This window comes from Tiliqua scincoides, chromosome 4, assembly GCF_035046505.1.
Source record: "Tiliqua scincoides isolate rTilSci1 chromosome 4, rTilSci1.hap2, whole genome shotgun sequence".
Classification (NCBI taxonomy): domain Eukaryota; kingdom Metazoa; phylum Chordata; class Lepidosauria; order Squamata; family Scincidae; genus Tiliqua; species Tiliqua scincoides.
The window spans coordinates 10,636,398-10,664,236 of NC_089824.1; the positions used below are offsets into that span (position 1 = coordinate 10,636,398).

At 46.9% G+C, this 27,839-nt stretch overlaps 1 protein-coding gene across 1 annotated transcript in view; it reads left to right on the forward strand.

The window, feature by feature from the left end:
• Window positions 1-1,567: 1,567 nt before the first annotated feature.
• KCNQ3 (potassium voltage-gated channel subfamily Q member 3) overlaps window positions 1,568-27,839 on the forward strand; it is a 159,068-nt gene continuing 132,796 nt past the window's right edge. Inside the window, exon 1 of the mRNA XM_066623376.1 lies at window positions 1,568-1,914. Coding sequence (XP_066479473.1) covers window positions 1,568-1,914 — 347 coding nt within the window. The remainder of the gene's footprint in view (window positions 1,915-27,839) is intronic.

A 27,839-nucleotide genomic window follows, 5' to 3' on the forward strand; every position in this document is an offset into this window, starting at 1 on the left:
GTGCAAAGCTAGAGTAGCTAGAGGGGTAGCTAGAAGGGGTGCAAAGCTAGAGGAAGTGCAACGCTAGAGTAGATAGAGGGGGTAACTAAAAGGGGTGCAAAGCTAGAGTAGACAGAGGGGGTAGCTAGAAGGGGTGCAAAGCTAGAGTAGACAGAGGGGGTAGCTAGAAGGGGTGCAAAGCTAGAGCAGATAGAGGGGCTAGAAGGGGTGCAAAGCTAGAGGGCGTAGCTGGAGGGGTGCAAAGCTAGACTAGATAGTGGGCATAGCTAGAAGGGGTGCAAAGCCAGAGTAGCTAGAGGGGGTAGCTAGAGGGGGTGCAAAGCTAGAGTAGAGTAGAGGGGTAGGCAGAAGGGGTGCAAAGCTTAGAGTAGCTAGAGAGCGTAGCTAGAGGGGGTGCAATGCTAGAGTAGATAGTGGAAGTAGCTAGAAGAGGTGCAAAGCTAGAGTAAATAGAAGGGGAAGCTAGAATGGGTGCAAAGCTAGAGTAGGCAGAGGGGGTAGCTAGAAGGGGTGCAAAGGTAGCTAAAGTAGCATAGGTGCAAAGTTTGGCAGGGAGGCTCACCGCAGTGTGCAAGCAGCCCCACTTTGGACCAATTCGGGATGGTGGGGGAGGGAAACAGAGGCGTACGCCTGGCTCCAAAGGGGAGGGGCCGCTTGCACGCCGCGCTGAGACTCCCTGCAAAACGTCGTGCTTTGCCCCCCTCTAGCTACGCCACTGGTGCATCCCTTCCTGAGCTCCATGGAACTGAATCCCAAACCTGCACAGGGTTGTGCTGCTGTGTGTAGGTCACAATCCCCCCCCCCTTCTCCATCGCAGCCTCATTTTTCTCCCGACAACCTTCATTCACGCTTCCCTCCTCCCCCTCCCAGCAGGCAAGCAGCGGGGAGCCCCAGCCTGGCAGCTGGGGGGGGGGATCATCCTCCTCCTCTCCCTCCCTCCGTCCCTCCACCCCCGGATCAGGGCTGGCAAGGAGAGAGCAAGCCAGCAGCCTGCCTGGGCTGGAGCGAGAGGCGATCGCGGGGTGGCAGCCCTGCTTGGCCACTGCAGTCGCGAGGAGGAGGAGGAGGAGGAAGGCAGAAGGTGCCCCCCCCGCCTCGCGCCAGGCAGGCAGCCCCCGATCTGGCACGCCGGGCCCCCGGGGACTGCCAGCCAGCGCCGCTGGGAAGGAGGAGCTCGCTGGCCGCCCATACAATGGGCCACGCCTAGCGGTGGGGCTGGCAGCGGGCAGCAGGCGCTGGATGCGGGCGGAGAGGGGCTGCCGGGGCGCAGGGAGGACCCGCCAGCCCTGCGATGCGCGCGCCGCCTGCAGCAGCATCCCCGATGCCTCCCGCGCAGGGACGCGGCTGATGCTGCCCTCCCCGGCCGGCCGGGGATGCCCTGAGCGGGGAGGCGGTCGCCCTGCCCCGCCCCGCCGCGCCCTGCGGGGGATCTCCTCTCCGGAAGCCGAGGGTGGGCGCGGACCATGGCCCTGGGCTCCCCCCGCTGGGCTGCTGCTGCTGCTGCTCCCGCTCACCCCGCGCTCGCCTCTCCGGACCAGGGCAGCGGACCAGGAGGGACTGGCGCGAGATGGGGCTGAAAGCCAGGAAGGCGGCGGCGGCCCCGGCCCCGGCGGCGCCCGGGGCTGGTGATGGAGGGGGCCCGGCGGAGAAGAAAGCCGGGCTGGCGGCCGGCGACCTGGAGCAGGGGTCCCTGGCGCTGGGCGCCGGAGCGGACAAGGACGGGACCCTGCTGCTGGAGGGCGCGGGCCGGGAGGACGGGGGCCGGAGGGCCGCGCAGGGCATCGGGCTCCTGGCCAAGACGCCGCTCAGCCGGCCCGTCAAGAGGAACAACGTGAAGTACCGGAGGAGCCAAACTTTGATCTACGACGCCCTGGAGAGGCCGCGGGGCTGGGCGCTGCTCTACCACGCCTTCGTGTGAGTCCCCGGCCGCCGGGTCAGCTTGCTGGGCAGGGCCTTTCCTGAGTGGCCCCGTGGCAGTGGCGTAGCCGGAGGGGGGGTCAAAGCGCTGTGTTTTGCAGGTGCCTGAATGCGCCGTGCAAGGGGTCCCTCCCCTTCCCCTTTGGAACCAGGCGGGTGCCTCTTGCCGCCGGGAATGGCTCTGAAGGGCGGCGAAGGGGAGGAACCCCTTGCACTGCCTGGTGACCTGCCTGCCAGACTTAGTGCTTCGATGCCCCTCCAGCTATGTTCCTGGCACCATGAACTGTTCGGGTGATTGTTTGTCCAGGGAGGCTTCTACACACTCGCCTGTGGGGTGCCGTTCCTCAGCAGGGATCAGGGAGCAGGTTGGGGGTCCCATGGGTGAGCTGATGGAGCTGATGCTCCAGGTCAGGCGGGCAACACGTTCTCCCAAGCTGGTGAAGGCACAGATCGGGAAGTGGAGACTCTAACTGGTTGACAGCCCAATCCTATGCATGTCTGCTCAGAAGTAAGCCTCTTTGAGTTCAGTGGGACTTCCACCAATGGAATTTACAGTCTGTGCATAGGATTGCAGCCTTAAGACCAGTTCACACATTACATGGCAGCCAGCTTAGGTTTGCCAGGAGTCTACAGCCAACAGGGAGCTGTCATGCCTCTCAATTCCCTGACAAGTGCGCCTGTAAGATATCTGTACCTAGTGGTGTAGCTACAAGGGGTGTAAAGCACTAAGCTTTGCAGGGAGCCTCACCGCGGCCCCTCCCCTTCAGAACCTCTGTTTTGCTCCCCCCACCCAGAATGGGGGAGGGGCCGCTTGCACGCTGCAGTGAGGCTCCCTGCAAAACTTAGTGCTTTGAAGCCCCTCCAGCTACACCACTGCCTGTACCTGCAAATACATTTTTGTGGCATTTGTGCTGTACATGGAAACTGGATTGTACATGTACACCTAAAAACGTAATGTGTGAATGGGCCTTTGGGCAGACCTATCAGGCTATCAGGTATCCTGCCTCACAAATGTACTTGAATATGGTTCCAGGATCCTTACTCCAAAAGAGCTCTCTGTGGCTCTGGCTCCTGGGGCCTACTTCAGAGTAAGTGTTGCAGCCACCAAAACCCACCCAAAGCAGAACCTTTGCAGAGATTGCAATCTGCATGGTGGGAAGGCTCCCCCCCCAAAAAAAAGTTAGGAAAAGGTGCATGAGGAAATTGCTTTCTGCTCTCATAAGTAGGGTATGTTCAGATGTGTCGTTTGTGGCCCTAGGTGATGTGCTGTTCCAGAGCCCCCAAGCTCTCTTTTTCCTAGAAGATAAACGGCTGACAGGTTGATGGATGGGTGCCCTTTCCAATTGTCAAGTGTGGCTTTATTTGTCTCTTAAAAGCTCAGCCCTGGAGAAATTCACAGGCGCAAGATGTGCAGGCTATGATAACGTAATGTTATCTTGGTCACATGGAAGCGAACATGTTTTCCTGAAAGTCTCAGCCGCTCAAGGTGTTGTGGGGAATTTGCCATAGAAACGGGCTGTGTTTGATGATCCCAGCAGCCTTGCATTATCATTCTGGTCTAGGCAGAAGCCTCATAGAAACTTGTTGTCAACAGGAAAGAAATGTACTGGGAATTTCTCTGGGAGCTAGGCTTGGGCTTTGCAAAGAAATGCTTGGCTGCCTTCAGATTAAAAATGAAGAACATTGATGTGTTTCTCTGGGATCCTTGTGAGAAAGCATGTGTGGTGAAAACGTGTTTCTTTCCCTGGCTTCAGTTGTGCTGCCTAGTTGCTAAAGGTTTAGTTTTTAGAAAAGAAAGGTGATACCCATTGACATTTAGTTCTCGGTTTAATTATGGAGATGAATAACCTTTTAGAAAAGCAAGATCAATGACTGAATATAAGAATTGCCTCCATGGATCCCAGACAGGGTCCGTCTACTCCCATGTTCTCTGTCCAGTATAGCCAACCTGATGCCTCTAGGAAGTTCACAAGCAGGGCACCGGCTATTTATTCAGAGGTTGGCTGCCATTGCGCATGGAGATTCCTTGTAAGCGTTGTGGCTAACTGATAATTCTTCATTAATTTGTTTATTGTTCTGTTTGGGGGAAAAAAATGAATTCACACTAACCAACAGTTAAACCTTTTTGTGCGTTGCAGCAGTAAGAACACAGACACTGAAAAACAAGACTGTAGGTGAAATGGGATAGAGAAAAATGCAGTCATGATGCTAATCTGTAGCAACAGGTATTGTAGCACCTTAGAAGCTGATTGGCTTATTGTGGCATGAGCAAGAAGCAGGGAGGGCAAGAAAGTAGAAGGCCATTGCCTGCCTCCCATTCTGGTAACTGGGCAGCTTTCCTGTGCAAGCTCCATTGAAATGAAATCTGGCTGGGCAACAATCTGGGGCCTGTGTGCAGAAGTCAGTACAGGAACTGGCATGGTTCGTTGGCTGGAATGCTGAGTTTAGACTGGGAGGGACCCACATTCAAATCCCTACTAAGCTGTGAAATTTATTGGCTGCCCTTGAGCTGACCACTGTCTCTCAGCCTAGCCAAGCTTGCAGGGTTGTTGTGAGGATAAAAGGGGTGTGAGACCACTTTGAGTTCTTCGGAGGGAGGGTGGGATAATAATAATAATAGCCTTGCTGCAGTACCAGTACTGGCATATCTGGAGGTTAATGGTGTGTTGCATTAAGAGGGTTCTGGTAAGGACTGTTGGCCTAGAGATTGGTATAAGTAACGGTCGTCCTGCTGAAACAAAGGAAGTTTAGGGAACTGTCCATAAGCTATTCTGAGCTCCTTAGGATAAAATGCACATGCATTTCTTAGTGCTGTAAGCAGTGCTTATGAAATTGACCTCGGAGGAAGAGAAGGATTGCAGCAACCTTATGCATGCCTACCTGGGAGAGAGTAAGAATAAGTACTGCCTAACATAATGGGGCTTGCTTCTGTGTTAGCAACATAGGATTGCACCGTATGCCATCTAAAGAACTATCTAGTATGTCTGGGTATAGGAGTTGTTGTAGAACCTCCTATTAGGGGGAAGCTTCACACTTGCTAGGACTTTTTGTGTTATGCTGGACAGAGCATGATCGTGAAGGGCAGAGCATCTCACAGACCTGTCCCAGGTGATCTTCGATGGCAATCCAGGTCAATGATAATCATTCTGCAAATAGGAACATATGGGATTAGTTGTGTAGCCTTCAGTGTTCATATACCAAGGGAATACAATCAGTTACCATACCCTGAATGACACAGGTTAGGATGAGAATGTTGTTGAGTAACTACACCCCATGCCATGACCAGGGGTGTCATCCTTCAATTTTTTTCTGCTTGGGACTAGCAGGAGAGGTACAGATGTTCGTAAGTCACTTTTCTGACCCCTGCATCCCACTACCGTTTTAAAAATCAGTCAAGGATTCTCTGTTAAGTATATGTCACCCAGCATCTAACCTGAATTTACACATGCGATATGAGGTGGTGGATCCTGAGGTGGTAGAATGGGCTGCATCGCTTCAGGTTGTGATTGAGAATTGTTGGGGAAGAGTTTTAAATTGTGCTTTCCCACTCGGAATCTGAAGTGGTACAGTCCTCTCCAGAGCCCCAAGACTTGACAAATGCATTTGGCTACCTAACTAGATCCAGCCAAGTTGTGAAGAAAAAGAGAAGCAAAATCACGGCGTCTGCTTCTCCGTTTAGCTAACAGGTTCCGTTTAGCTAACAGGTTCTGTTTAGCTATCATGACTCGTAACGCGTCTCCCCCATAAATGTGTCTTTTGAAAGCTGTGTATCTCAGCACTGCCTATTTCCCCACTAAGCAGCCATGATTTCCACACCTTAATTATGCCATGTGTGAAGAAAGACTTCACAGCCTGTGGCAAAAAGTCAACAAATGCTCAAGACCCCCAGTTCTACTACCTTGATTGGAAAGCTTGTAGCTGCTTCTATGGGAAGAGCTACCCCTCTTTGGAAAGCTTCTAGCTGCTTCTATGGGACTCCCAGTGGCCTCCCCATACTGCATGCTCCTTGTATGTACCCCAAACATACAATCAAGGCCTTTCTGTTCTGCATAGAGCTTCTTGGCTTGCTCCTTAAACCTCTTAATGACACAGCAGGGTCCTTTTATTATTAGCAGGCATCGTTCCATAGAGTCAAGGGTTTTGATGTTGGTCTCTTGCAGATTTTTTCATACAGGAAGCTCAATTCAGGAAAAAGCTTGTTGCTAGAAACAGTTGGCAATTTCGAAGGGGCAGCCTGGAAACAGACAATTCCTGGGCAATTTATTTTGCGGCAGCACTTTCTTTCTCTGTGCATATGTGCTTATTTCCTCGACAGCTTCACACGTGTGATGTTGTCATTCTGCTTGCCCTTATTGTGACGATGGTGGGAAGTTAAGCATTTCCCTTGCACCTGGCTGAATCGTGAGCCCTGTTCCTATGTCACCTGTGTTTGGGTAACATGAAACAAGGAAATCACATGGGTGGGGATCATAGGAGAAGAAGGTTCCTGTGGCAACCTCTGCGCAAGCCATTGCTCTCAACAGTGAGCTTTTGAGATGATTAACTTTTGATGGTGATTGAGATGAGGCATGAGTTTCAAATAAATAAGGCTGAAATCCAGTCAGATGTTCCTAGAAGTATGTCCTGTTAAACGCAATGAGACTTTCTACTGCGTAGACATGCATCAGCTTGCTCAGCCTTGCATAATTACACTAATAGGCAACAGCACACAATCCTTCACTGACTGTCACACATTTTGAATGCACGTCGGAAATTTTATAACCTATAAAGTGGCTAATAGCACAGTAATACTGGTTTTGGCACATCCAGATAATTTGTTGGACCAGACTCTCTTTGTGAGTCTGGAAAACGTGGTATCCAGATAATACTTTGACTCAATAGACATTGGATGCTTTGATGAATAAATTAAAACAGTGGTTCCCAAACTGTGGGTCCCGACCCAATTTTTGGTGTGTCATGAAGCTGACATTTAAACTAGACTTAGATAGCTAGATTAGACTAAGTGCATCAAGGTTAAACAATGTGCTAGTCTGGGGGAGCACTATGGCCAAATAACATTTTTAGCCACTGAGGCTTAAGTGGTTGATAAAGCTTTCTTTTTTTTAGGTGGGTCCTGATGCTAAAACGTTTGGAAACCACTGAATTAAAAAGATTCATAGACTGTGAATATTATTGTAATATATTAGTAATATGTAAAGGATGTGATCTTCTCCTTTCAACATGTACAGAGCTGTGGGCTCTGTAGAAATGCAAACAATTTTAACATCAATTAAACCACATCTAAATATCAACGCAGCACAAAATGGTTCAAAGAGGTGCAGTTGAGGCAGGATGGACTCCTAAGTCTGAGATTTGTGCAGCAGCAAGAACAGGCACTAGGGAGCTAACAGGTTGGTATTTAGGGAGTGGAGCTGTTTAGGATAAGAACATAAGAACAGCCCCACTGGATCAGGCCATAGGCCCATTTACTCCAGCTTCCTGTATCTCACAGCGGCCCACCAAATGCCCCAGGGAGCACACCAGATAACAAGAGACCTGCATCCTGGTGCCCTCCCTTGCATCTGGCATTCTGACAGCCCATTTCTAAAGGCAGTGGTTCTCACTCCTTTAGCAACGGAACCTACTTTAGATTAGAATGAGCATCGTGACAGGACCAACCAGAAGTGATGTCATGACTGGAAGTGACATCATGAAGCAGGAAACTTTTTTAACACTCCTAGGCTGAAATCCTACCCACACTACCCAACGGGAGTAAGTCCCATTTGCTATCATTGTTAGAAGCATCTTCATAGTAGCCTGTTAAAAGTACAAATCTGTGACATTTCCCCAAATGCAGTCACATACCATCACATCACACCAAGTCCAATATATTAAAAATAAAATATTGAAATGAATGGGGACCCACCTGAAATTGGCTTGTGACCCACCTAGTGGGTCCTGACCCACAATCTGAGAAACACTAGGATAAGGGAAGGATGTAGTGGGATCTGAAGGCTCGGGGGGGAAAACCGAGTTGTGTCTCTTGCTTCACTGTGGAGCCTGATGCCTAGGTGCTGTGGTGAGACAAACAGCAGAAGCCCTTCAGCCAAGCAGAAAGGGTGTTTCACCCTAGCCTAGACGTTGGGCCCTTACTCTTAAGAGTTCACTCTTTCTTCTGGAAACCTTAGGAAGAAGACGAAAATCTGAATGCTTCAGGTCACACTCTGGAACTTGTCCACCCGAGCAGTAGCAGACTGAAATCAGCACCCCCTAAAGCCGAGGTATTCAATCTGTGCATCCCGCCTCCCTAGTGAGGTGTGGCTACCCTCCAGGGGGGTCGTGAGGCATCTGGGGAGAGAGGTGGCTGCGGCGTTGGCTGTGGCTGTAGCTGCACTGCTCTGTTCAGCTCAGCTGCATGTGCTGATTCCTGACTTGCTGCTTTTCTGCAGCTGTGAAGGAGGTGGGTGGGGCAGTGTGAGGTGGGGAGGGCGTGTGAAACATGGTGGGGAGAGGTGGGAGAGAAGGCTGGCTGGCCAGTGGCGGAGGTGCTGCATCTCATCAGCTCAGGGCGCCCTCCTGGCAGGCTTCAAACTGGGAGGGAAGAGTAAGTACAGGCAGCTCCGCGCTTTCCTCTGTTTGGGAAGGAAGGAGTCAGCCTGCTTTTAGTAGGGGGGTGTCCAAATGCCCCAGCCTGCATTCCTCCGTCTTACCTGGGGGGAATAGGTGTGGCATCTGCATCTGCTGGGGTGTATGTGTGAGAGCAGGCCCCTATCTACTTTGGGGTGAGTTGTAATCTTGCTCGGTGTGGCTGCAATCCTTTCCACACTTTCTTGGGAGTAAGCCCCATTGACTCAAATGGGACTTACTTCTGAGTAGACCTACATAGGCTTGAGGTCTGTGTCAGCTTAACCAAGGATCTTCACCTTTCTCTTTTTCCTCCCCCTTCAAAAAAGAGAAAAAAGCCACTCTTGATGGCTTTGTCTCCAAAAATTGATTAAAAATAAAAATACCCATTCCTTTTCAGCCACCCCCCTTTTTCCTCCTGCCTCCTTTATTTATTTTTTTTTTTTGGGGGGGGGGTACTCTGTTGGCTGCTATTGTAAGACAAAAGGCACAATCCTAGCTAGCTCTACTCAGGAGTAAGTCCTATTGTGTTCAGTGGGACTTACTCCCAGGTAAGTGTGGTTAGGATTGCAGCCTCAGAGTGCTGGCAGCTGTTTTTTTTTGTTTCTAGTGTATAATTCTAACACCTTCATCCCCATTTGGGGGGTAGGTGAGGTGTTGCAATGGGGAGCCCTGGCCAATGGCCACAAGGATCAGGGGAGCCACGGGCTGGAAAAGTTTGAGAACCACTGCCCTAAAGTCTTATCTAACCAAAAGGGGTTTTCTTTCCCTCCTCTGAATGTTAGAGGGATTATAGCTGGCAGGATCCTTATGAAGAGTGTTCCACAGAAAGCATGCCACCAGTGAGAAGGCCCTGTAACTGGTGCATGGAAGTGTCAATCAATTCATATAGTCCATCAGTTATAGCATTTGAAAGGAGCCTTTCCAGGTGATCTTAGGTTGTCCAGCATGCATGTATGAGGGACGTACGGTGCGAGGGCAGCAGGTGAGGCAGAACTGCCCCGTTGTTGTCCATGGAAAAACAATGCAGGCTAATGCAAAGTTTCCTGGCTTGTTAAACCGCAATTTAAACCACATCCTGCCAACTGAGCTCAAACATGGTTTGCAATCCTGGTTTGTAGGGAGAGCAGTCCTTGTTGCCCATCCCAGGAATTCATTCAAGTGCATGAAGGGAAGATGAATGCAAAGGCAGGAAGGTGGAAATGTGTGTACGCAGAGTTTGTTCTCACTCTAACAAACCGTGGTTTGCTGGATCACCTGACCTGAGCCTGTGCCACAGTGTCTTCAAGGAGCACAGCAATTATGTCTCCGTTCTGATCTTTCTTCTTGCACTCCCACGCAACATGCAAACATGGCACCATGTAGGCGAAGCAAGTGTGTGGTAGGATTATCTATGCTGCATGACTGCTCATTGTCTGACCACGAGACAGGCCAGGGCAGACCTTGACAAGTAGAAATCCGTTCAAGGTGAAAGTATTGGATGCTATCAAAATCTCTGATGTACCAAATAACTGGAGACAGAAAAGAAAACAGTGCCTGGACCTTAGAGCAGAATGAATAAAAATGAGAAATGATTTTAAACAGCAAAAGTGACTCATCCTCAGAATAGACAATTAAAAGGATGGTGTTGCTTCTCTGTTGCTTGTCTTCCCAGTCTTAGTTCAGCCTAGAGAGTGATGTTCGGCAGGAATCTTGTGTATTCCACATTTCTGCAGTTCCACCAGGCAAGTGCAGACCAAGAGGCAAAGTTCAGCACCCTGAAAATCTGTTCCCATAAGAAAGAAAGAAAGAAAGAAAGAAAGAACAGTGGCATAGCTAGGGGGGGTCAAAGCACTAAGTTTTGCAGGAGGTCTTACTGCAGCAAACAAGCAGCCCCCCCCTTCAGAGCCATTCCAGGTAGGGGGAGCAAAACAGAGGTGAATGCTTCCATTTTGCTCCCCCTTGCCCAGAATGGCTCCTAAGGGGAGGGGCTGCTTGAACACTGTGGAGAGGCTCCCTGCAAAACTTACTGCTTTGCACCCCCTCTAGCTACGCCACTGAGAAAGAAAGCTGTTTCTAGACTTTAAGGCTCTGGAGAAAGAGTTGAGAGTCTGTGGATAGTTCTGATTTTAATTTTTTGATGGGGTTATTAAATGGTGACTTTGCTCTTTCTGTGTTTTATATTGTTTTACTGATTCAATTTTACTGTATCCTTTAGAGCTGCAATCCTATTCACACTGACCTGGGAGTAAGCCCTATTGACTATAATGGGATTTGCTTCTGAGTAGACATGCCTAGGCTTTGGCTCTAACTGTACACCACTCTGGGAGCTGATTCTGAATAGCACTTTGATGCGGATGGGTGGCTCATAAATAATCTACATACATGAGTACATTGTGTCACTTGAGCATTCCGACTGTCCCATCCTCATGGTTTAATGTCCTTAATGGAGGTGGTAATGAGTAGTTTGTCTTTTTACATTTGAGCATATCTGTTTGTACTTGGCCATCCCTGTGCAAATATCTGGGAAAAGAGCAAGGCCCAGTGGCGTAGCTGGAGGGGGTGCAAAGCACCAAGTTTTGCATGGCGCCTCACCGCAGCCTGCAAGGGGCCCCTGTCCTTTGGAGACATTCCAGGTGGTGGTCCATTTTGCTCCCACCGCCTGGAATGGTTCTGAAGGGGAGGGGGATGGGTCGCTTGCAGGCTGTGGTGAGGCTCCCTGCAAAACTTAGTGCTTTGCACCCCTTCTAGCTACGCCACAACACAGGCCACCTGCTTCTATGCTCTGGGTGGTTTTGGAGAAGCTGAAGTTCCCTTTTGAGCTCTCACCCTTTTGGAGCTTTGCCTGGGCATCTCGCTCCAATTAACCTGCACAATCCTGCTGCATTTGCGGAGGCTGTTCTCGCTCGGTTTATTCAGTTCAATTTTAATTATTGATGCTAATACTTCATGGTGCACTAATAAATATTCGTCAGCACACTTTGTAAAAAGTAATGAAGTCTCGGCAATTTCTGTCCTCACCGCATCCTTTCTGCTGTTCAATCTTTGCTGCAAGCCGGAGGGAGACAGCCGGCCTGCTGCTCTGTGTGCGAGGGTCATATGATACATTCAGAAAATGCCTTCGTGTGATATACTCTACATGGGATCCAAGCTTCACTTCCTTGTAAAATGCTGTGGGTTGCTGCATTCTGCAGCTTGGCAGCATACATGCACGGTATATGCATGCAATGCGCTTCAGCGTTTCTAAGCAAATGAAATGGTCTTTGCTTGCTGTCTAATAGGGACTAAAGAAAGTGCCAGTCAGGGGTCTTTGGGGAGAATATTCCACAACTAGGGCACCCAGTAGCAGACCTGCCATGATCAGAAAGGGGCAAATGCCCTGGGCACAGAGCCTCATGCATCTCTCGGACTGCGCGGAAGCCTCACTGAGGCTCCCTACATGGTCAGAAACTGCTTCCGGTTTGCTGGAAGCGCAGACTGTGGAGATGGCTTCCTGGGCCCATCCTGGAGCCAGGTGATTCGCTCCAGGTGAGTCGGAGGTGGTGGAATTGTGCAGGGGGAAGGGCAGTGGTATCCTGCAGGGGCACCATCACAGGCTACAGGCTACAATACTATGCACACTTTCTTGGGAGCAAGCCCCATTGAACATACTGGGACTTACTTTTGAGGTGACTCACTTAAGAGTGGAATGAAAATCCCTAACTCCTTGGGGCTACAATCCTATACTGCACACACTTTCCTGGGAGTAAGCCCCATTCAACACAATGGAACTTACTTCTGAGTAGCCTTGAGCTCTAAATGCAGTAAACTAGAGAGCTAAGTTAAATGCTGCTCTTTGATGTACTGCTGTATTATGTGCTAATAACTTTTGCAAAGTCTTGACTCCCTCTTACTTGCAGGCTATAGTAGTACTTTCCAGAATCCTACCATCCCAGTCTAGGCAAACTTTTATTGGCAAGCCTCATTCTGCAGGGATGGAAAGATACACTGGGTGATCCAAATGATCCACAAAAGATCCAGATTCCAGGCGGTGAATGCTTTGGCATTTGTCTGCAATCTCCTTATGTGCGTTTCATCATTCTTTGTAGTAATTTGCATCAGTTAAACAAACTGTCTGGTTTATTCCTTGGACATCAAAAAGAATTTCTTGATGGTAAGGGAGGCTTAGCAGTGGAAGAGATTACTGGGGGAGGGGTGCATTCTCCCTCACTGGAGATCTTCAAGCAGAGGTTCGACTGGAACCTACTGGAGATGTCTAGGTCTAGGAGAATTTCCTGCTATAGGTAGGGGGTTGGACTAGATGACCTTGTGGTCACCTCCCAACTCCTTCTGTGATTCTGTTTTCTGTTTCTTAAATCTTAAGTTCTGATCCAGGAACTCATATAAACAGCAAAAATCCAGTGGCATGACTGATCTGACATCTTCCTTAGTGTAGTGATCTACTCAAGCTGTTTTAATTAGCAACCTTGATGCTAATTTATGCTCCCCCCCCCCTTTTTGAAGGTCCGGGTTTTGAGATCAGTTTCTGATGTTACATTTTTTGCCATTTCCCTACGGTCTACACAGAGAGGTGCGGGAAACAGCTCCTTTGTGACCTGTACTTCATGATATTGTACTTCATGAGTGTGTAAATGTACCCTACAGCTGAGAACTCATCTGCCATTCTCTCATTATTAAAGATATTGCTGTCACATCTCATGTAACCAGTCTGAAGTGTCTGTCAACCCATTTGTCCCTAACAGTGCTTTCACGGACATAACTGGAGTCTCCTGCCCAAGCGTGATTACTCTGAGCTGCCGAATACAAACTTGTAACACAGAACCCTGTCCCCCCCTGCAGTGCTGTAACTAGAGGGAGTGCAAAGCAATAAGTTTTGCAGGGAGCCTCATTGCAGCTTGCAACCAGCCCCTCCCTTTGGAGCCATTCTGGGCTGGGGGGCAAAATGGAGACACTGGCTCCCTGCAAAACTTAGTGCTTTGCACCCCTACTAGTTATACAACTGCCCCCCCTATTTTAGTGAAGAACAGATAAATTGGAAGATTGATTGATGTCCTTTTAGCTGCTTTAGGGTATAGGTTTTTATAAATTCTTTACATTTCTCCTGCATTATACAGGGAAATAACAAATAAATTTGCATAAACATCCACAAGCATCCAATTTAGCATCTTTATTTCCTGTAGGGTTAACAGGCCAGGAATCTGGACTAGATGAATAACAATAATAATAATAACAACAGTATTTATATACTGCTTTTCAACTAAGAGTTCACAAAGCGGTTTACAGAGAAAAATCAAACAACTAATGGCTCCCTGTCCCAAAAGGGCTCACAATCTAAAAAGATGCAAAAAGAACACCAGCAGACAGCCACTAGAACAGACAGTGCTGGGGTGAGGTGGGCCAGTTACTCTCCCCCTGCTAAAAAGAGGAGCACCCACTTGAAAAAGTGCCTCTTGCCCAATTAGCAGGGGTCATTGATGAGCTTTTGACCTGATCCAGCGGGGCTCTTCTTATGTTCTTATACTCCCCAGTAAGAGTGTTTTGGATCGCAGCCTTAAATGGCTTCCATGGGAGGTCATTTCAAAGTTCTGGGATTGCTCTGAGAAAAGGCCTTGATAAGCATTAATTTTGGAATGTACAGTATATTTTGTCATTACTCCAAGGAGGTCAGGGTGGCATACATTATTCTGTGCCCCTCACCTTACTTTCACAACAACCCTGTGAGGTAGGTTAGGAGGACAGGCTAGGCCTAAAGGCACTAGTGATCTTCATGGCGGATCAGGAATTTGAAACTCAGGTCTAGGTTCACTTCACACCTCATGTGCTGTCTCCACTAAGAAAGTCTTTGAGCATGCACGGAGTGTAATTCTAATAGTGAACTCAAACAGCATCTCTCAAAGCATTCCGGATTAGGGGGAAAGGACTTTCAGAGTAGAGGGTGTGTTCAGGTAGAGAGAGCTTCAAGCCATAATAAATTAATGTGTAGCTGCTTGGTTGCAGTCCCTGCTCATGAGGGATTTGTTTGCACATTCAGCCAGTTTTGTTAATCTTTCAATACATTTCTTAACAGTGTTCCAAGCTCTCCAGTGCTCTGCCCGTTCAGAAGCCACTGTCAAATAAACAGAGGCATTTCAGACAATATTCTTTCTACCAGCCTATCTTCACATCCTTGTGGAATATGACTGTCATGAGTGCACATGGGTCATACATTTGATGCACGGTAAGCCTGGTAGTTATGGTATAGGATGCTTACCTGAAATGTAAACAGCATGGTCCATCTCTGAATGTTCAACTTGAGTATGGTTCTCACAAACGGTTTGCTGAGATTTGGCTGCGTGCCGCAGTGTTGTCATTACAGCAGGACAATGTTGATACATTTGAATGAAGCCTTTGTCTTCAGACCACAGGAAAAAAAATCATTCTGCTTTTTAAAAAATCAATTTGTCTTGCTTTGTAACACACAGGCTCTATCATTATTTTAAGCTCAGAGATTGCATATATAGGCATATGTAGATAGCTACACAATATTATTAGAGCAACAGGCTGTATAGACACACGCTGGAACAGTATTATACACCAGAACCAGTTTTGGTGCATTAACACATGTGACTAGCAAATAGTAATATTTAAATGAGTTGTGATAGTCTAACTACATTCTAAGGTTTAAGATAACACAGCCAGTTCCGGTTCACGTCAAGGCTACTTCCAGGTTCATAGGTCAGATTTCCAGAGAAAACAATTTCGCAGCAGTTTTTAGATGAACACATACACTGTGACGTCAACGGCAAAGTAAGTTGCATTTCGAAGGCCAGAAAATCATACAATGATGAGATGAGGTCAGCTTTTGAACTAAGGAGTTGCAGTACCACCTACGGCCTGCTCAAATCTGTATAATGTATGAATGAGATGCAGGGAAGTGAACAACTGGTGATGGGTAACAAACCAATGAATTGTCTCCATGTGCGTGTCTCAAGGAGGGAACTCCAGATTGTAATAAAAGTCAGCTGAACGGGACGTTACACGCTTCTCTTCTCCCCACTTCTGGTGCAAGCAGTAATGCTTGCAGTCTCCTTTGGAGACATGGATGGATTTACCACCTTTGCTGATGGATTTACAATAAAGGCCTGGATTTGATCACTTTTGTCTATTGAGTTTGCTTTGGTACCTGGGATTACAGTGCAACATCTGAGATCTCTTGTAACATCTAGGATCCCTTGTAACATCTTGGTTTTTGCACCTTGCAACACATTTACTGGCATATTGGGGCTTTTTCCATTTATGTGTGTGTGTGATATCAAACTGTCCCCCTCCCACAATTAAGTGAAATCATCCAAACTGAGAGTAAGATGGGGGTGTGTGTGTTAAAGAATGGTGGTATGATCTTCAGTGTTTTTCAGCTGTGATTTTAGGAGGGGGGCATAATTTAGTTCAGGGGTCTCCAAACTTTCTGGCCAGAGGGCCGCATCAAATATGGCGTGGTGTGGAGGGCCATTAAATATATAATTAAAAAATTAAATGTAAAATTTAAATAAATAAATTAGTGAATAAATGAATGAATCGGCTCATTCATTCAACCTCTCTGGCCCTCAGAACACCCTCCAGATACAATCAGAGCACATGGTCATGTTCAGTTGAGTGAATCAGAGGCTTTCAGGGGACAAGAGGTTGGATGCGGACGGGAAAGAGGCTTGCTGCGGACTGCATCTGGACCCTGGGCCAGGGTTTGGAGACCCCTGATTTAGTTTAAAACAAAAATAACAAAATGTTTTCTTGGCCAAATTTGAGCTTGGAATTGTCTGTTTGGCTGATAACTTTGCTGAGTCATTTGATAGTCACAAATCGTATTTATTTGGGAGATTTCTAGCCCGCCTTACAATCAAATGATTTCTACTTACTATACAAACAATAAAACTAATGTAGTAAAATCAGTAATAATAATGTCTGCATCTGTGCCCAGTATCAGAGAGGGCCAATATTTGCTGTTGGGATATTTGCAAGGAAAGGATACTTGGAGGTTAATGGCGCAGTCACATTTTGGAGCAGTGGTTTTCAAATGTTTTACCTTTCGGGAAAACTTTTCTGCACCAATTTATCCCACGGGATTGCTGAATATGAACAGGAAGCCCCTGCACATCTCTGCCTTGGGACCTCTGTGGGTTAAAGGATTTGGGGGTCATAATTAGGGCATAGTCTCAGTCCATGCAGACTGGATCCCCAGGTCTGAGTTCATAAGGGTCTGAGCAAAATGCAGGCTCCACAGATTGACATTTAGGGGAATTTGCAGTGACCAGAAGCTATATCCTGCCCCAGGTGGTACCTACATGTGGCTCACATATGATGGGCAGAAAACCAAAACACACAGTGGTTTCCAGGTACTTATTATTATTATTATTATTAACAGTATTTATATACCGCTTTTCAACTAAAGTTCACAAAGCGGTTTACAGAGAAAAATCAAATAACTAAATGGCTCCCTGTCCCAAAAGGGCTCACAATCTAAAAAGATGCAAAGGAATACCAGCAGACAGCCACTAGAACAGACAGTGCTGGGGTGAGGTGGGCCAGTTACTCTCCCCCTGCTAAAAAAAGGAGCACCCACTTGAAAAAGTGCCTCTTACCCAATTAGCAGGGGTACTTCCATGCACTTTTTGAAGGTCACTTGGTCCTAAAATTCAAGACCAGTGTTTTGCCTGGAGAAGAGTAGAGGCAGTTATGATAACTGGTCTAAGGTAAGATTCTGGTCTTAAAATATTTGTTTCATTCTGGAGCTTATAGCTGCAAAACAGCACCTTGAATTCACTTGCTATGGCAACTAGCACTAGAATCATCCCCAGGTTTGAACATTTGCAGGATCAAGAAGCTCTGAATGGGTAGGAGTAGGAAGTTCTCCTGCTAAGAAGTAGGAAGTGTGAACACCATAGAATGTCAGGGATACAAACAAACCAGGTGACTCAGGAACCTCTGATGTCCTCCACTCTTTTCTGATGACTGGTCAGTGTTGGAAACAAAATGCTGGGCTGAATATCTTTGGCCTGATCCAGCAGGGCTCTTCTTGCATGCTTGCTTGTTGTGGGGTCCCCTTCTGATTTAACTAAGGAGTTGAACTTCATCCATCCATCACGTATCAGTTGTGATACATTCCAGTTCAACAGTATCCTTGACCTGGAATAAAACCAGCTGGGGCCTTAGTTACACAATCACATTAACAGCATAAAATTGAGCAGGGCTGGGAACTTGAGTCAGGTGACTCAAGTCTGAGTTGCAAAAACACGTGTTTTTTGCTGACTCGTGTACCCTCGAGTCAGGCATGTCACTGACTTGGGCACGAATTTGAGTTTGAGCCACTGACTCGGATATGGTCCCCATGTGTGCAGACTCGTCTGTCTGTGTCTGCATGTGCTTGCTTCCTTTCTTTCAATGTGTGAAACATCTTGTGGGGCCATAATTCAGACCAGGTGAGTAGCAGCAGGAAGGTTCCAGCCAGGAGGCAGGAAAGGGTTAATGTTTTGCATCGAGTAGGAGGCAGGAGCTCTCTTGTCCATCTCTGAAGGCACCAAGGATCATTGATGGGTGATTTTTTTTTCCTCCTTTGGATGCAAGAGGGCAGAAAGAGGAGCCCAAGGGGGTCCTTGCCTAAGGATTGACTGGAGGGGGAAAAAAGAGTTGGGGAAGCCAGGAGGTGGTTCCCCATGGCTCCAGTCATTGATGTTTGGGAGGAAGAAGTTGCTTCATTGAATGACAGGCAATGGGACTATTTCTGAGTAAAACTGCAAAGGATTGCGTCCTACTCTCAGCATAAACGTTTCAGCTATTGCTGTACAACTCTTCTCCTGCTTGCTGCTTTTGTCCCTTCCCACTGCTGGCTCGCCCCTCCAGCCTTGCCAAGCTCAGGTGCCTCTCAGTCCCTTGGTCTGTGCCCTGATCCTGGTGTGCCTGACCCAAAATGACACTGTCTCGAATCAAAATGACTCGGGGAATTTTTTTTGGGGGGGGAGGGGGGAGTCAGCAAAGCATGCCCATTAAGGCTCCTGCACAATCGAGTTGCAGGGAACAGAGACTTGGAACTCATCTCAAGTCTCGCCCCAGTCCCAAGTTCCCATCCCTGGCACTGAGATGCTACAGCGATCCAACTTTTGCAGGAATGCCTGTGAATAAATAAGCCCCTTGGTTTGCTTCTCTAGCAGTGCTTGTTAAGAGGAATTCATTGAGCCACAAGATCCAAGAGATATTTTCCATTAAAGGGATTTGACTAGCCTTGCAGACAGACACTTGCCTGGAGTGCGAAAGAATTGCCCCCCCTCCCCCAGTCAACTAGGCAGGGAAACTCAGAGAATTGGTGTGGTTCCTTGGCTTTGGTTGTTGATGTTCTGCAAATGACTGACAGATGTATGTCAGCAAGCAAGGAGGTACAGTTGCGTGGGTTGTGTTGTTTTTTTTTTTTAATTTCAGCAACTTTTGATGATTTATTTGCAAAACCAGATTGGACAAACTGCTGGAGGAGGCCTCTCTCCATGGATATTTGCTATCTATGAAATGAAACACTCAGACAGTATATGCCTGAAAGAGAGGGAATGGTAGCCGCCGCCACCACCACCAGCATACCCTGCGTGTGGGCTTTCCAGAAGGATCTGGCTTGGGCACAAGAGCAGAAATGCAACATTGTAGTTAACAGCATTTCTGTTCTTGCTTCTGGAGACAGAGATAAGATATCTTTATAGCTTGTGGATGTATTTCGATCCACATCGTCTGAAAACTTTGCAAATATGTTTCTTCTGGGGGTTTTATATTTGACTTGGTATAAATCAGCAAGTGTGTTTATGTTCTCTTGTTCCACATCATCATATGGTGAAGGAACTCCAATAACTCATTATTTACGCCACTGATGAAGACTACAGATTTGAGATCCATATGGCGCAGATCAATACCTGATCCGTTAGTCCTGAGCACATGAAGGTTGAAGCATAAAAGTGTCAGCCACAATGGTGTTGCTAGGGTTTGTGTCACATACATAAAAACATAAGAACAGCCCCACTGGATTAGGCCATAGGCTCATCTACTCCAGTTTCCTGTATCTCACAGCGGCCCACCAAATGCCCCAAGGAGCACACCAGATAACAAGAGACCTGCATCCTGGTGCCCTCCCTTGCATCTGGCATTCTGACATAGCCCATTTCTAAAATCAGGAGGTTGTACATGCACATCATGGCTTGTAACCCGTAATGGATTTTTCCTCCAGAAACTTGTCCAGTCCCCTTTTAAAGGCGTCCAGGCCAGATGCCATCACCACATCCTGTGGCAAGGAGTTCCACAGACCAACCACATGCTGAGTAAAGAAATATTTTCTTTTGTCTGTTTTAACTCTCCCAACACTCAATTTTAGTGGATGTCCCCTGGTTCTGGTGTTATGTGAGAGTGTAAAGAGCATCTCCCTATCCACTCTGTCCATCCCCTGCATAATTTTGTATGTCTCAATCATGTCCCCCCTCAGGCGCCTCTTTTCTAGGCTGAAGAGGCCCAAACGCCGTAGCCTTTCCTCGTAAGGAAGGTGCCCCAGCCCAGCAATCATCTTAGTCGCTCTCTTTTGCACCTTTTCCATTTCCACTAACCACTAAGTGGGAGACCAACATGTGACCCCTGTGATGGACCTTCTCCCATGCAGTGGGCAGGGAAATACCCCGGCAGCAGGTGCGGTGATGTGTCACCCCCCCCCGCCCCTGCTGGCTTTTTGGCTGTAACTTTTGATAGACTAGAGCTATCTCAGTGTGGTTTGTTTCATTGCATTCCGCATGAAATTACGCCTTGATTGATATATAACATGATGGTATTGTTCAAAAATACCAAGATTTAAAATTTTTTGGCATGTAACGGTGTCACCTGATGCGGCCCGCACCCCTTGCACCTCCTACCAATGTCATCTTTGGTACAAGATGTCAACCAATGTCAACCGAGCTAGTCACCACTTTGATAAGGAACAGAGTGTCTGTAGTAGATAAATGTGTAGTAGGTAAATGTGTCAAGAGAGAACTTCCCACCTGAACACCTGTTTTTGTGTTCCTTTATTCCTGGTGGAATTCCTGAAGCATCCTGCTGGACAGTGGTGCAGCGCCCATGGAACTTTATAAGGTGCACTCCTGCACATTGCCATTATGGCCTGGATTGGCTACGACGGTGAGTGGGAGGGGCCTCTTACAAGCATGTTGCAGCACATACAATACTTACCGGGCTGGCCCCCCCATAGCTACACCACTGGCACTTGCCACACATTCAGACTAATGGAAGTTTACTATAACTCTTAGGTGATGGTTGCATCACTACAATGTGCAAATCACCAATCTGTTGGGTTTGGCAGGCATCAGGCTTATGGGACCTTCTGTGGGCTCTTTTACACAGAAGAACCCAGTCCACCAACCGTGGGCTAGTGCAGCTCAGTGACTAGGAGGTCTGGAACATGTGGGGGAGTCGCATAAGAGAGCTTTTATCATTTTTTGTTTCCTGGACCTCATAAACTGCATCCCCATTGAGTTTCACGTGCTTCTGTTCAGCATTTTCTCTGAGCCACTTCCAGCCTGTCCCTGATCTCCTGATGGAAACACCCATCACAGATGCTCTGTTGTGTTATTCCAGAACTCCAGGATGTAATACAACACCTTTGCTTCTTAAATCCCCAGTTTCCTAACTATATTTTGCTGTCACATTACATTATGAACTCCTGCGGTATTTGCTGAATACTGATATTTGTAACTTTTCTGTAGTGGTTTTTTTTTTTCTTTTTTCCTGGTTCGGCTGTTTTCAAGGTCACACTCTCCCGTGTGGTCTAGCAAGGAAACATTTTGCATCCCCTGTAAAAAATAGGTCATTTGGTTGCAACTGGCAGGCATTAGGGCATGTGAGGTGGGGCAGAGATGGCGAGACTTCAGGCTCATGGGATCTACTTAAAAAAGAAAACAAAAGAAATGAGAACCCTGAGGTTAGAACCCTAAATATGGTGGAGTTGGGCAGAGAAAAATTGTGCTCAGGAGGCAGAGCCAATGACCTCCTGCATGCCATGAACCATCTACTGGGATAAATGGTGTATATAAGTACAGATCTATATTTAAGATACTGTTGTTGACAACCTTCAGTCTCGAAAGACTATGGTATCGCGCTCTGAAAGGTGGTTCTGGAACAGCGTCTAGTGTGGCTGAAAATGCCAATTTGGGAGTGACAATCCCTTCCACTTTGGGAGCAAATGCAGTCTGTCCCTGGTCTGTCTCCCTGGCTATGGGCCTTCCTTCTTTGCCTCTTAGCCTCAGACTGTTGGCAAAGTGTCTCTTCAAACTGGGAAAGGCCATGCTGCACAGCCTGCCTCCGAGCGGGCTGCTCAGAGGCCAGGGTTTCCCACTTGTTGAGGTCCACTTCTAAGGCCTTCAGATCCCTCTTGCAGATGTCCTTGTATCGCAATTTAAGATACTACAGATCAGGGATTATAACACACAACTTCTAAGGGCCAAACGTGATACTGATCAAGTTTAACCACGCTTTTTTAAGCATGTGGACTGGGGCTAGTGGGCTAGTGTACACTGGTAGCAAGATTACCAGCCAGTATAAGCAAGACCTGCAACCATGTCGTCTAGTCTGGGCATGACCAATTCCACAAATTGGGTAGGTTCCTTGAACTCAGTGGTACCTTGTTTGAGGGTGCTTCTGATACATAATTCTATTCAACTCTGTAATGTAATTAACCTGGGTCACTACTGATTGACCTTACACACAGATAAATGCGCTGTTAAGTATTGACCTTTATTTATGAAATGGGACCTTTTTATTATAAAAAGCAATATAGGCAGATCCTGAGCACCGCCAGTAGATTAGAAATCTCCTCATCTTCTCTAAGAAACGTTAGATTTGTAGGATTAAAAGTGGTTAAACTTGATCAGTATCAAGTTTGGGCTTTCTTCCCAATTCCCATGGAAACAGATATTGCTTCTTACATCACCAGTTTCTGAAGTTGCTTCTAGTAAACAGGAACCAAGGAGATAATAGACACTGCTCAGAGAATCTGAGCAGTCCGGGTACTTCAACAACATGGGAACCTCATTCCTGTGGCAAATTCAACTAGATTATGCATCACTTCAGATCTTTAATTTTTGAAGGCTTCCCCTTTATTTAAAAAAAAAAAAAGATCCCTGCATGTAGAACACTAGTTCATCAAGAACTACAGTAGTTGGATCCTTCCCTCTGTAATGTGGTAGTTTACTGGATGAAGCAGATAGATTTTTTTTTTTTTAACACGGGGGAGCATTTGAAAATATGACTCCATTCTGCGACTTGGTACAGGGCAGAATTCTACCATCTCATTCTATGCAACTTGCAAAACATTGCTAAGGAAACATCCAAATCCTGATGCATCTTTGCACCAGTGATGTAGCTAGAGGAGGTGCAAAACACTAAGTTTTGCAGGGAGCCTCACAGCAGCCTGCAAGCGCCCCCTCACCTTCAGAGCCAGGCGTACGACTCTGTTTTGTTCCCACCTCCCAGAATGGCTTTGAATGGAAGGGGCTGCTTGGTGAGGTCCCTGCAAAACTTAGTGCTTTCCACTGCCTCTGGCTATGCCACTACTGTGGAGCTCCAGTGATTTCCCCAATACTTTTGGCCAACAGGTCTGGTGCTTTTTCAGAACTAACACTTTTCAGAGCGAAGCGCTTTGACTCCTGGCCTTTGGCTTCTTGCGGGTTCTCTGGCTCAGACTTGATTCCCTACTTGCCAATGCCTAACCCATAAATTCTGAGTTACTTAAAAACTAATTACAGTGTAGTCACGGGCGTAAAGCTGTCAGCTGTGTCTGGGGAGATAGATTTTTCTAATAATGGATACTTTTGGCACTTTCCCACCAGTCCTTTGGCTCCTAGGCTCTTGTCGAGGACCTGTGCTGATGTTGCTACTGCTCTTGCTTTCAAGCAGCACACTCCTCTTTAGACCAGGGAATATGAGACCTGTGTTCCATGAGCAACAGGTTGGTGGCAAACAGTTGCGGTCCATGTGTGAGTTGGAAAGTGCTCTTTCTGATTGTCACAAGTGAACTGGAGGGGGTTCTGGAGTTGCAGTGAAGGCACTATACTGCAGCCAGTGTCATCACTGAGGCTTTGGGAGTGCTTAAGTGATGCACCGTCCCTTTAACTTGGAAGTCATAGTATTGCTGGGAAAGGCCTCTTTGAAAATATTGTTATGGTGCACTCATTTTTACTCATTATCTTATCTAGGGATTTATATTCTGCTTGTTGGCCTCCAAAGTACCTCCCAATAGATCAGCAGTCTTTCGTTGAACACCCTGAGCCTCCTGCTGAAGGAGACTTGGTTGGGTGTAATGCGGGGCAGGGCCTTTTTGGTTGTGCCCCCCCATTTTATCCTAGAGTCCTGGTTAGCCCCCTCGGTGTTGGTGTTTCGGTACCTGTTAAAGATGTTTTTATTTTGCTATACATTTCAGTTAAGAGAATTCTCCATGCGATGTTCTGTTGTCTTTTTCCCCCTGTTGCTTTTATAGCCCAAACCTATGCATGCTTACTCTGAAGTAAGTCCCACTGTGTTTGAGAAGGCTTGCTCCCATGAAAGTGTATATAGGATTGCAACTATACATTTGCTTTGGTGGACTTTGTTTTTGTTACATTAAATTTAATACTAGTTGCAATTAGTCAATTAGTTGCAATTGTTATTTTAATGGATTAATATTGAAATGGTATATTCCTTGGTACCCCTGGGGGCTGGGGATAAGAATAGGCCCTTGGTTTGGCTGTACTTGTCGTAAGAGGCGACTAAACAGCCACCCAGTAGATGGGACTCGTCAGCCTGGGAAGGCAGCTCATCTGAGAGAAGGAAAACTCTGATCCCAAACCTCCACTGCCTTGTGGCTACATCCAGTTATGGAAAAGGCTTCAGGAGTCAACCTCAAGGCAAAATCAGGAGCCGGAGTCCCTGGGACAGTTCATGGCTGAACACAGTCATGTTCTGGCAACTCCTGCGACGCCGCTGGAACCAACCGTATTGGCCTCTGCCTTTCCATTGGACCATTTCAGCGACGTGGAGAGGGGGGATTTGCTGCATGGGTAACAGCCTATCCTCCATACCTACTTTACCCAGGTTTCGCGCACTGGAGAGGACACTCTGTTCCAGAACCACCATTCAGAGCGTGACACCATAGTCTTCCGAGACTGAAGGATGCCTACAACATTGAAATGATATACAGGTCGTGCCTCATTGTCCATTGGGGTTCTATTCTGGAACGCCCAGTGAACAAAAAACAACAACAACAAAAAAACAGATACCAAATCAGTAAAAAAAAATAGCTTTCAAGACCCACTTCCAGGTTTCTTGCTCCTCTATAGTCATCACAAATGCATTATATAGACGCTATACCGCACTCAGCCACTAGATGGGGTGAATAATGGAATCTAGTGGAATGAAATTATAATTATTTAACAGTGCAAAGGTAGGAAATTGAATTTTGGTGCTTCCCCCCCCCCCTTGTTACAAGGCATTTAAAGGTGGACCTTGGTATCAGTGTTGAGTCAAATCGATGGATACCAAATCAGTGCATATCAAGGTCCCACCTATATTTTGTAGTGTGATGACCTGCCTTGGGGGCCAGAAGATATGATAAAAATACTTACATATCAAGACCATAAATAGGTGCGCAAAAGACAAGAGGCATCCCATTTCTTATTCAGATTTAACTCTATAGATTGGGGGGGGGGCTGAACCCTGAAGAATGAGAACTCCAGAGTTTTCACTAACAAACCTTTCAAAACGTTATCTTCTAAAAGAAAATGTAAGATTAGGGATTTACCAGGAACAGAAACCAGGGCACAGTTGAAGTCTGCGCATGGAGAGAAAAAGCAATTTACAGCAAATATTCCATTTCAGACGCTACCCTGTCTTGGGCTGTCACTGCTAAAACCTCCTATCTGGAGGGGGGAAATGGGGTATGGATTTTTAATATAAATAAATAATGAATAAATGTAGACAGCAAAGAACGGCAAGTATCCCAGTGTTGGGTTTGTCTTCCATAGTCCTCAAGCGCCAGGGAACTGTGCAGAATAAGATGTATCTCATTCCAGGCAAGCCATTTGTGCCCTGTGTTAGAAAAAAGAAATAAAGATTGTCTTCTGGAACTCCAGAGCCAGTGCTAAGGAAAGCCAGATTCTGTGACCTGCATAAACTGTGCAGATGGAACGCATGGTCAGCAATTTCTCTTGCAGCATATAATTTATTCATCTTTGGACTCTTTTGCCTAATTTTGATTTTGGTGGAGAGAGGTAAATAAGGAGTTATGGAGAGCACTGAAGTCCGGCCCCACAACCATCCCTTTGGCTTCTCAGCCTTTCCAGACATTGCCTACAAACTTCCGTGCATATATTCACATAGGGGCAGATCCAGTATTTGTGCTGGGGGGGGGCACGAGCACTACGTTAACTCCAGAGCCCAGGTCAACCAGGCAGATAGATCTGGGCTCCTAGTTGAACTTACTCCATGACCAAAGTTTGCTGGGTGGGTCCAACCTGCCTGGATTGGAGCCCGTATCTACTTGCTGGGTAGACCAGGGCTCCTGGTTGAACTTGACTCTATGGTTGAGATTTGCTAGGTGGGTAGACCTTGGCTCCCACCTGGACTTGAAGCTGGGTAGACCTGGGCTCCAGGTTGAACTTGGGCTCCATGGCCAAGGTTTGCTGGGTGGGTTGAGACAGTTTGGAAGGCCAGGCTCCTGTGGGCCCCCCCCCCTGAATCTGCCCCTGTGTTCCTGGGAGTAAAGACCATAAGGGTTTAAAACATGAAATCTGGGATTCCCAGGAAACTGGATTCTGTTCCAAATACAAAATAGTTTTCACTTTTTCTGTGCTCCTGCAGAATATATGATATTCTGCATCATATGCACAGCTTTGATTGTGTCCCTTTGTGTCTCTCATGCACTTCACCTCTATCAATCAATTCATTAGTCAGCTGCAAGTTTTGCCACCATAAAAGATGACTCTTCTACCAGTACTCTCCGTCATCTGCGTTTCAGCTGCAGCAATTGCTGCTGTCTGTTTTCATTCCCTTGATTATCACTTTCCGTATTTTGGTCGATGACCACCGACAGAGAAAGAAGCTGCGCACCTAAGTGATTCTGGAGGATTCAAATAGATTGACACCTTAGACAGCCAAGCAGACAGATGTGTGCAACCCAATACTTGGGTAAATAATGACAGTGTACAGTGGAGCTCCAGGTAGTACGTGAATGTATATAAAAAACTTGGTTTCACTCAGTGGCATAGCTAATGATCGTGTAGCCCAGTACTGGGCTCAAAATGATGACCTGGAAGTGATGTCACAACTGGAAGTGATGTCACGCCCGGACTTTTTAAAAAATGAAAATTGGGGGAAAACTCCTCCCCCCCAGCAGCATGCTGCCCACTTGCTCTGCTGCCTCCCCCCCACCCCAGCCAGTGACATAGCTAAGGCATCTATCTGCTACCTAGGCTCAAAGAAGATTCTGTAGGCCCCCACAACAAAATCAAGTTTAATTAATTAAACTAATTTATAAAGAATATGTCCCTTATTGGTTAGGGACACTGTGCTGGGGTGAAGAGGGACAGTTATTCTCCCCCCGCTAAATATAAGAGGAGCACCTCTGAAAACCCAATTAGCAGGGGTAACCGCATTATGATACATGAAAATGAGAGCTCTCATACCTTATTGGTTCCCTGCTGTATCATATTAACACCTAATTGGCTCTCAGAACAATCAGTCTCATTGGTCAGTAATGAGTTGAGAAAATCCACTTTTTGTTCCATATGGCAGTTGTGTTTTCATTTTCTGGTTAAAATGCCATAACATTTGATGGAATACAGATTTCCCAATGAAGTTCATTTCGTTGCATTCTGCATTAAATTACCTTTCCAATGATATATAACATGATGTTATTATTCGTGCATACCAAGATTTTCACAGTTTTGGCCACTAGTATCAAGCTCAGCTTGTTGCCCCCCTAAAGCGTGTTGCCTGGTGCAACTGCTACTCCCTGCACCCCATTAGCTTTGCCGCTGGAAAGGGAGGTGAAAGATTAGGTCTCTGTTTGGTCCAAGACTTCTCTGGTGATGAGGCACACGTATAAGAAATGTATGGTGCATCCACTTGCCTGTTGGATTGCCTTTACTTTTTCAGTAGGAAACTCCAAAACTGCCTTAACTCTGTATCTGGGCTTCATCACTTCAGACCACAGACATGATAGAAGCATGATGAAACGCTTCTCCATAAAACAAAAATTCTTGCAGGTAGAAAAGGAGAGACGGCTTGTCAGGGAGAAGGCTTGACTTCTCCTTGGTGCCTGTTTT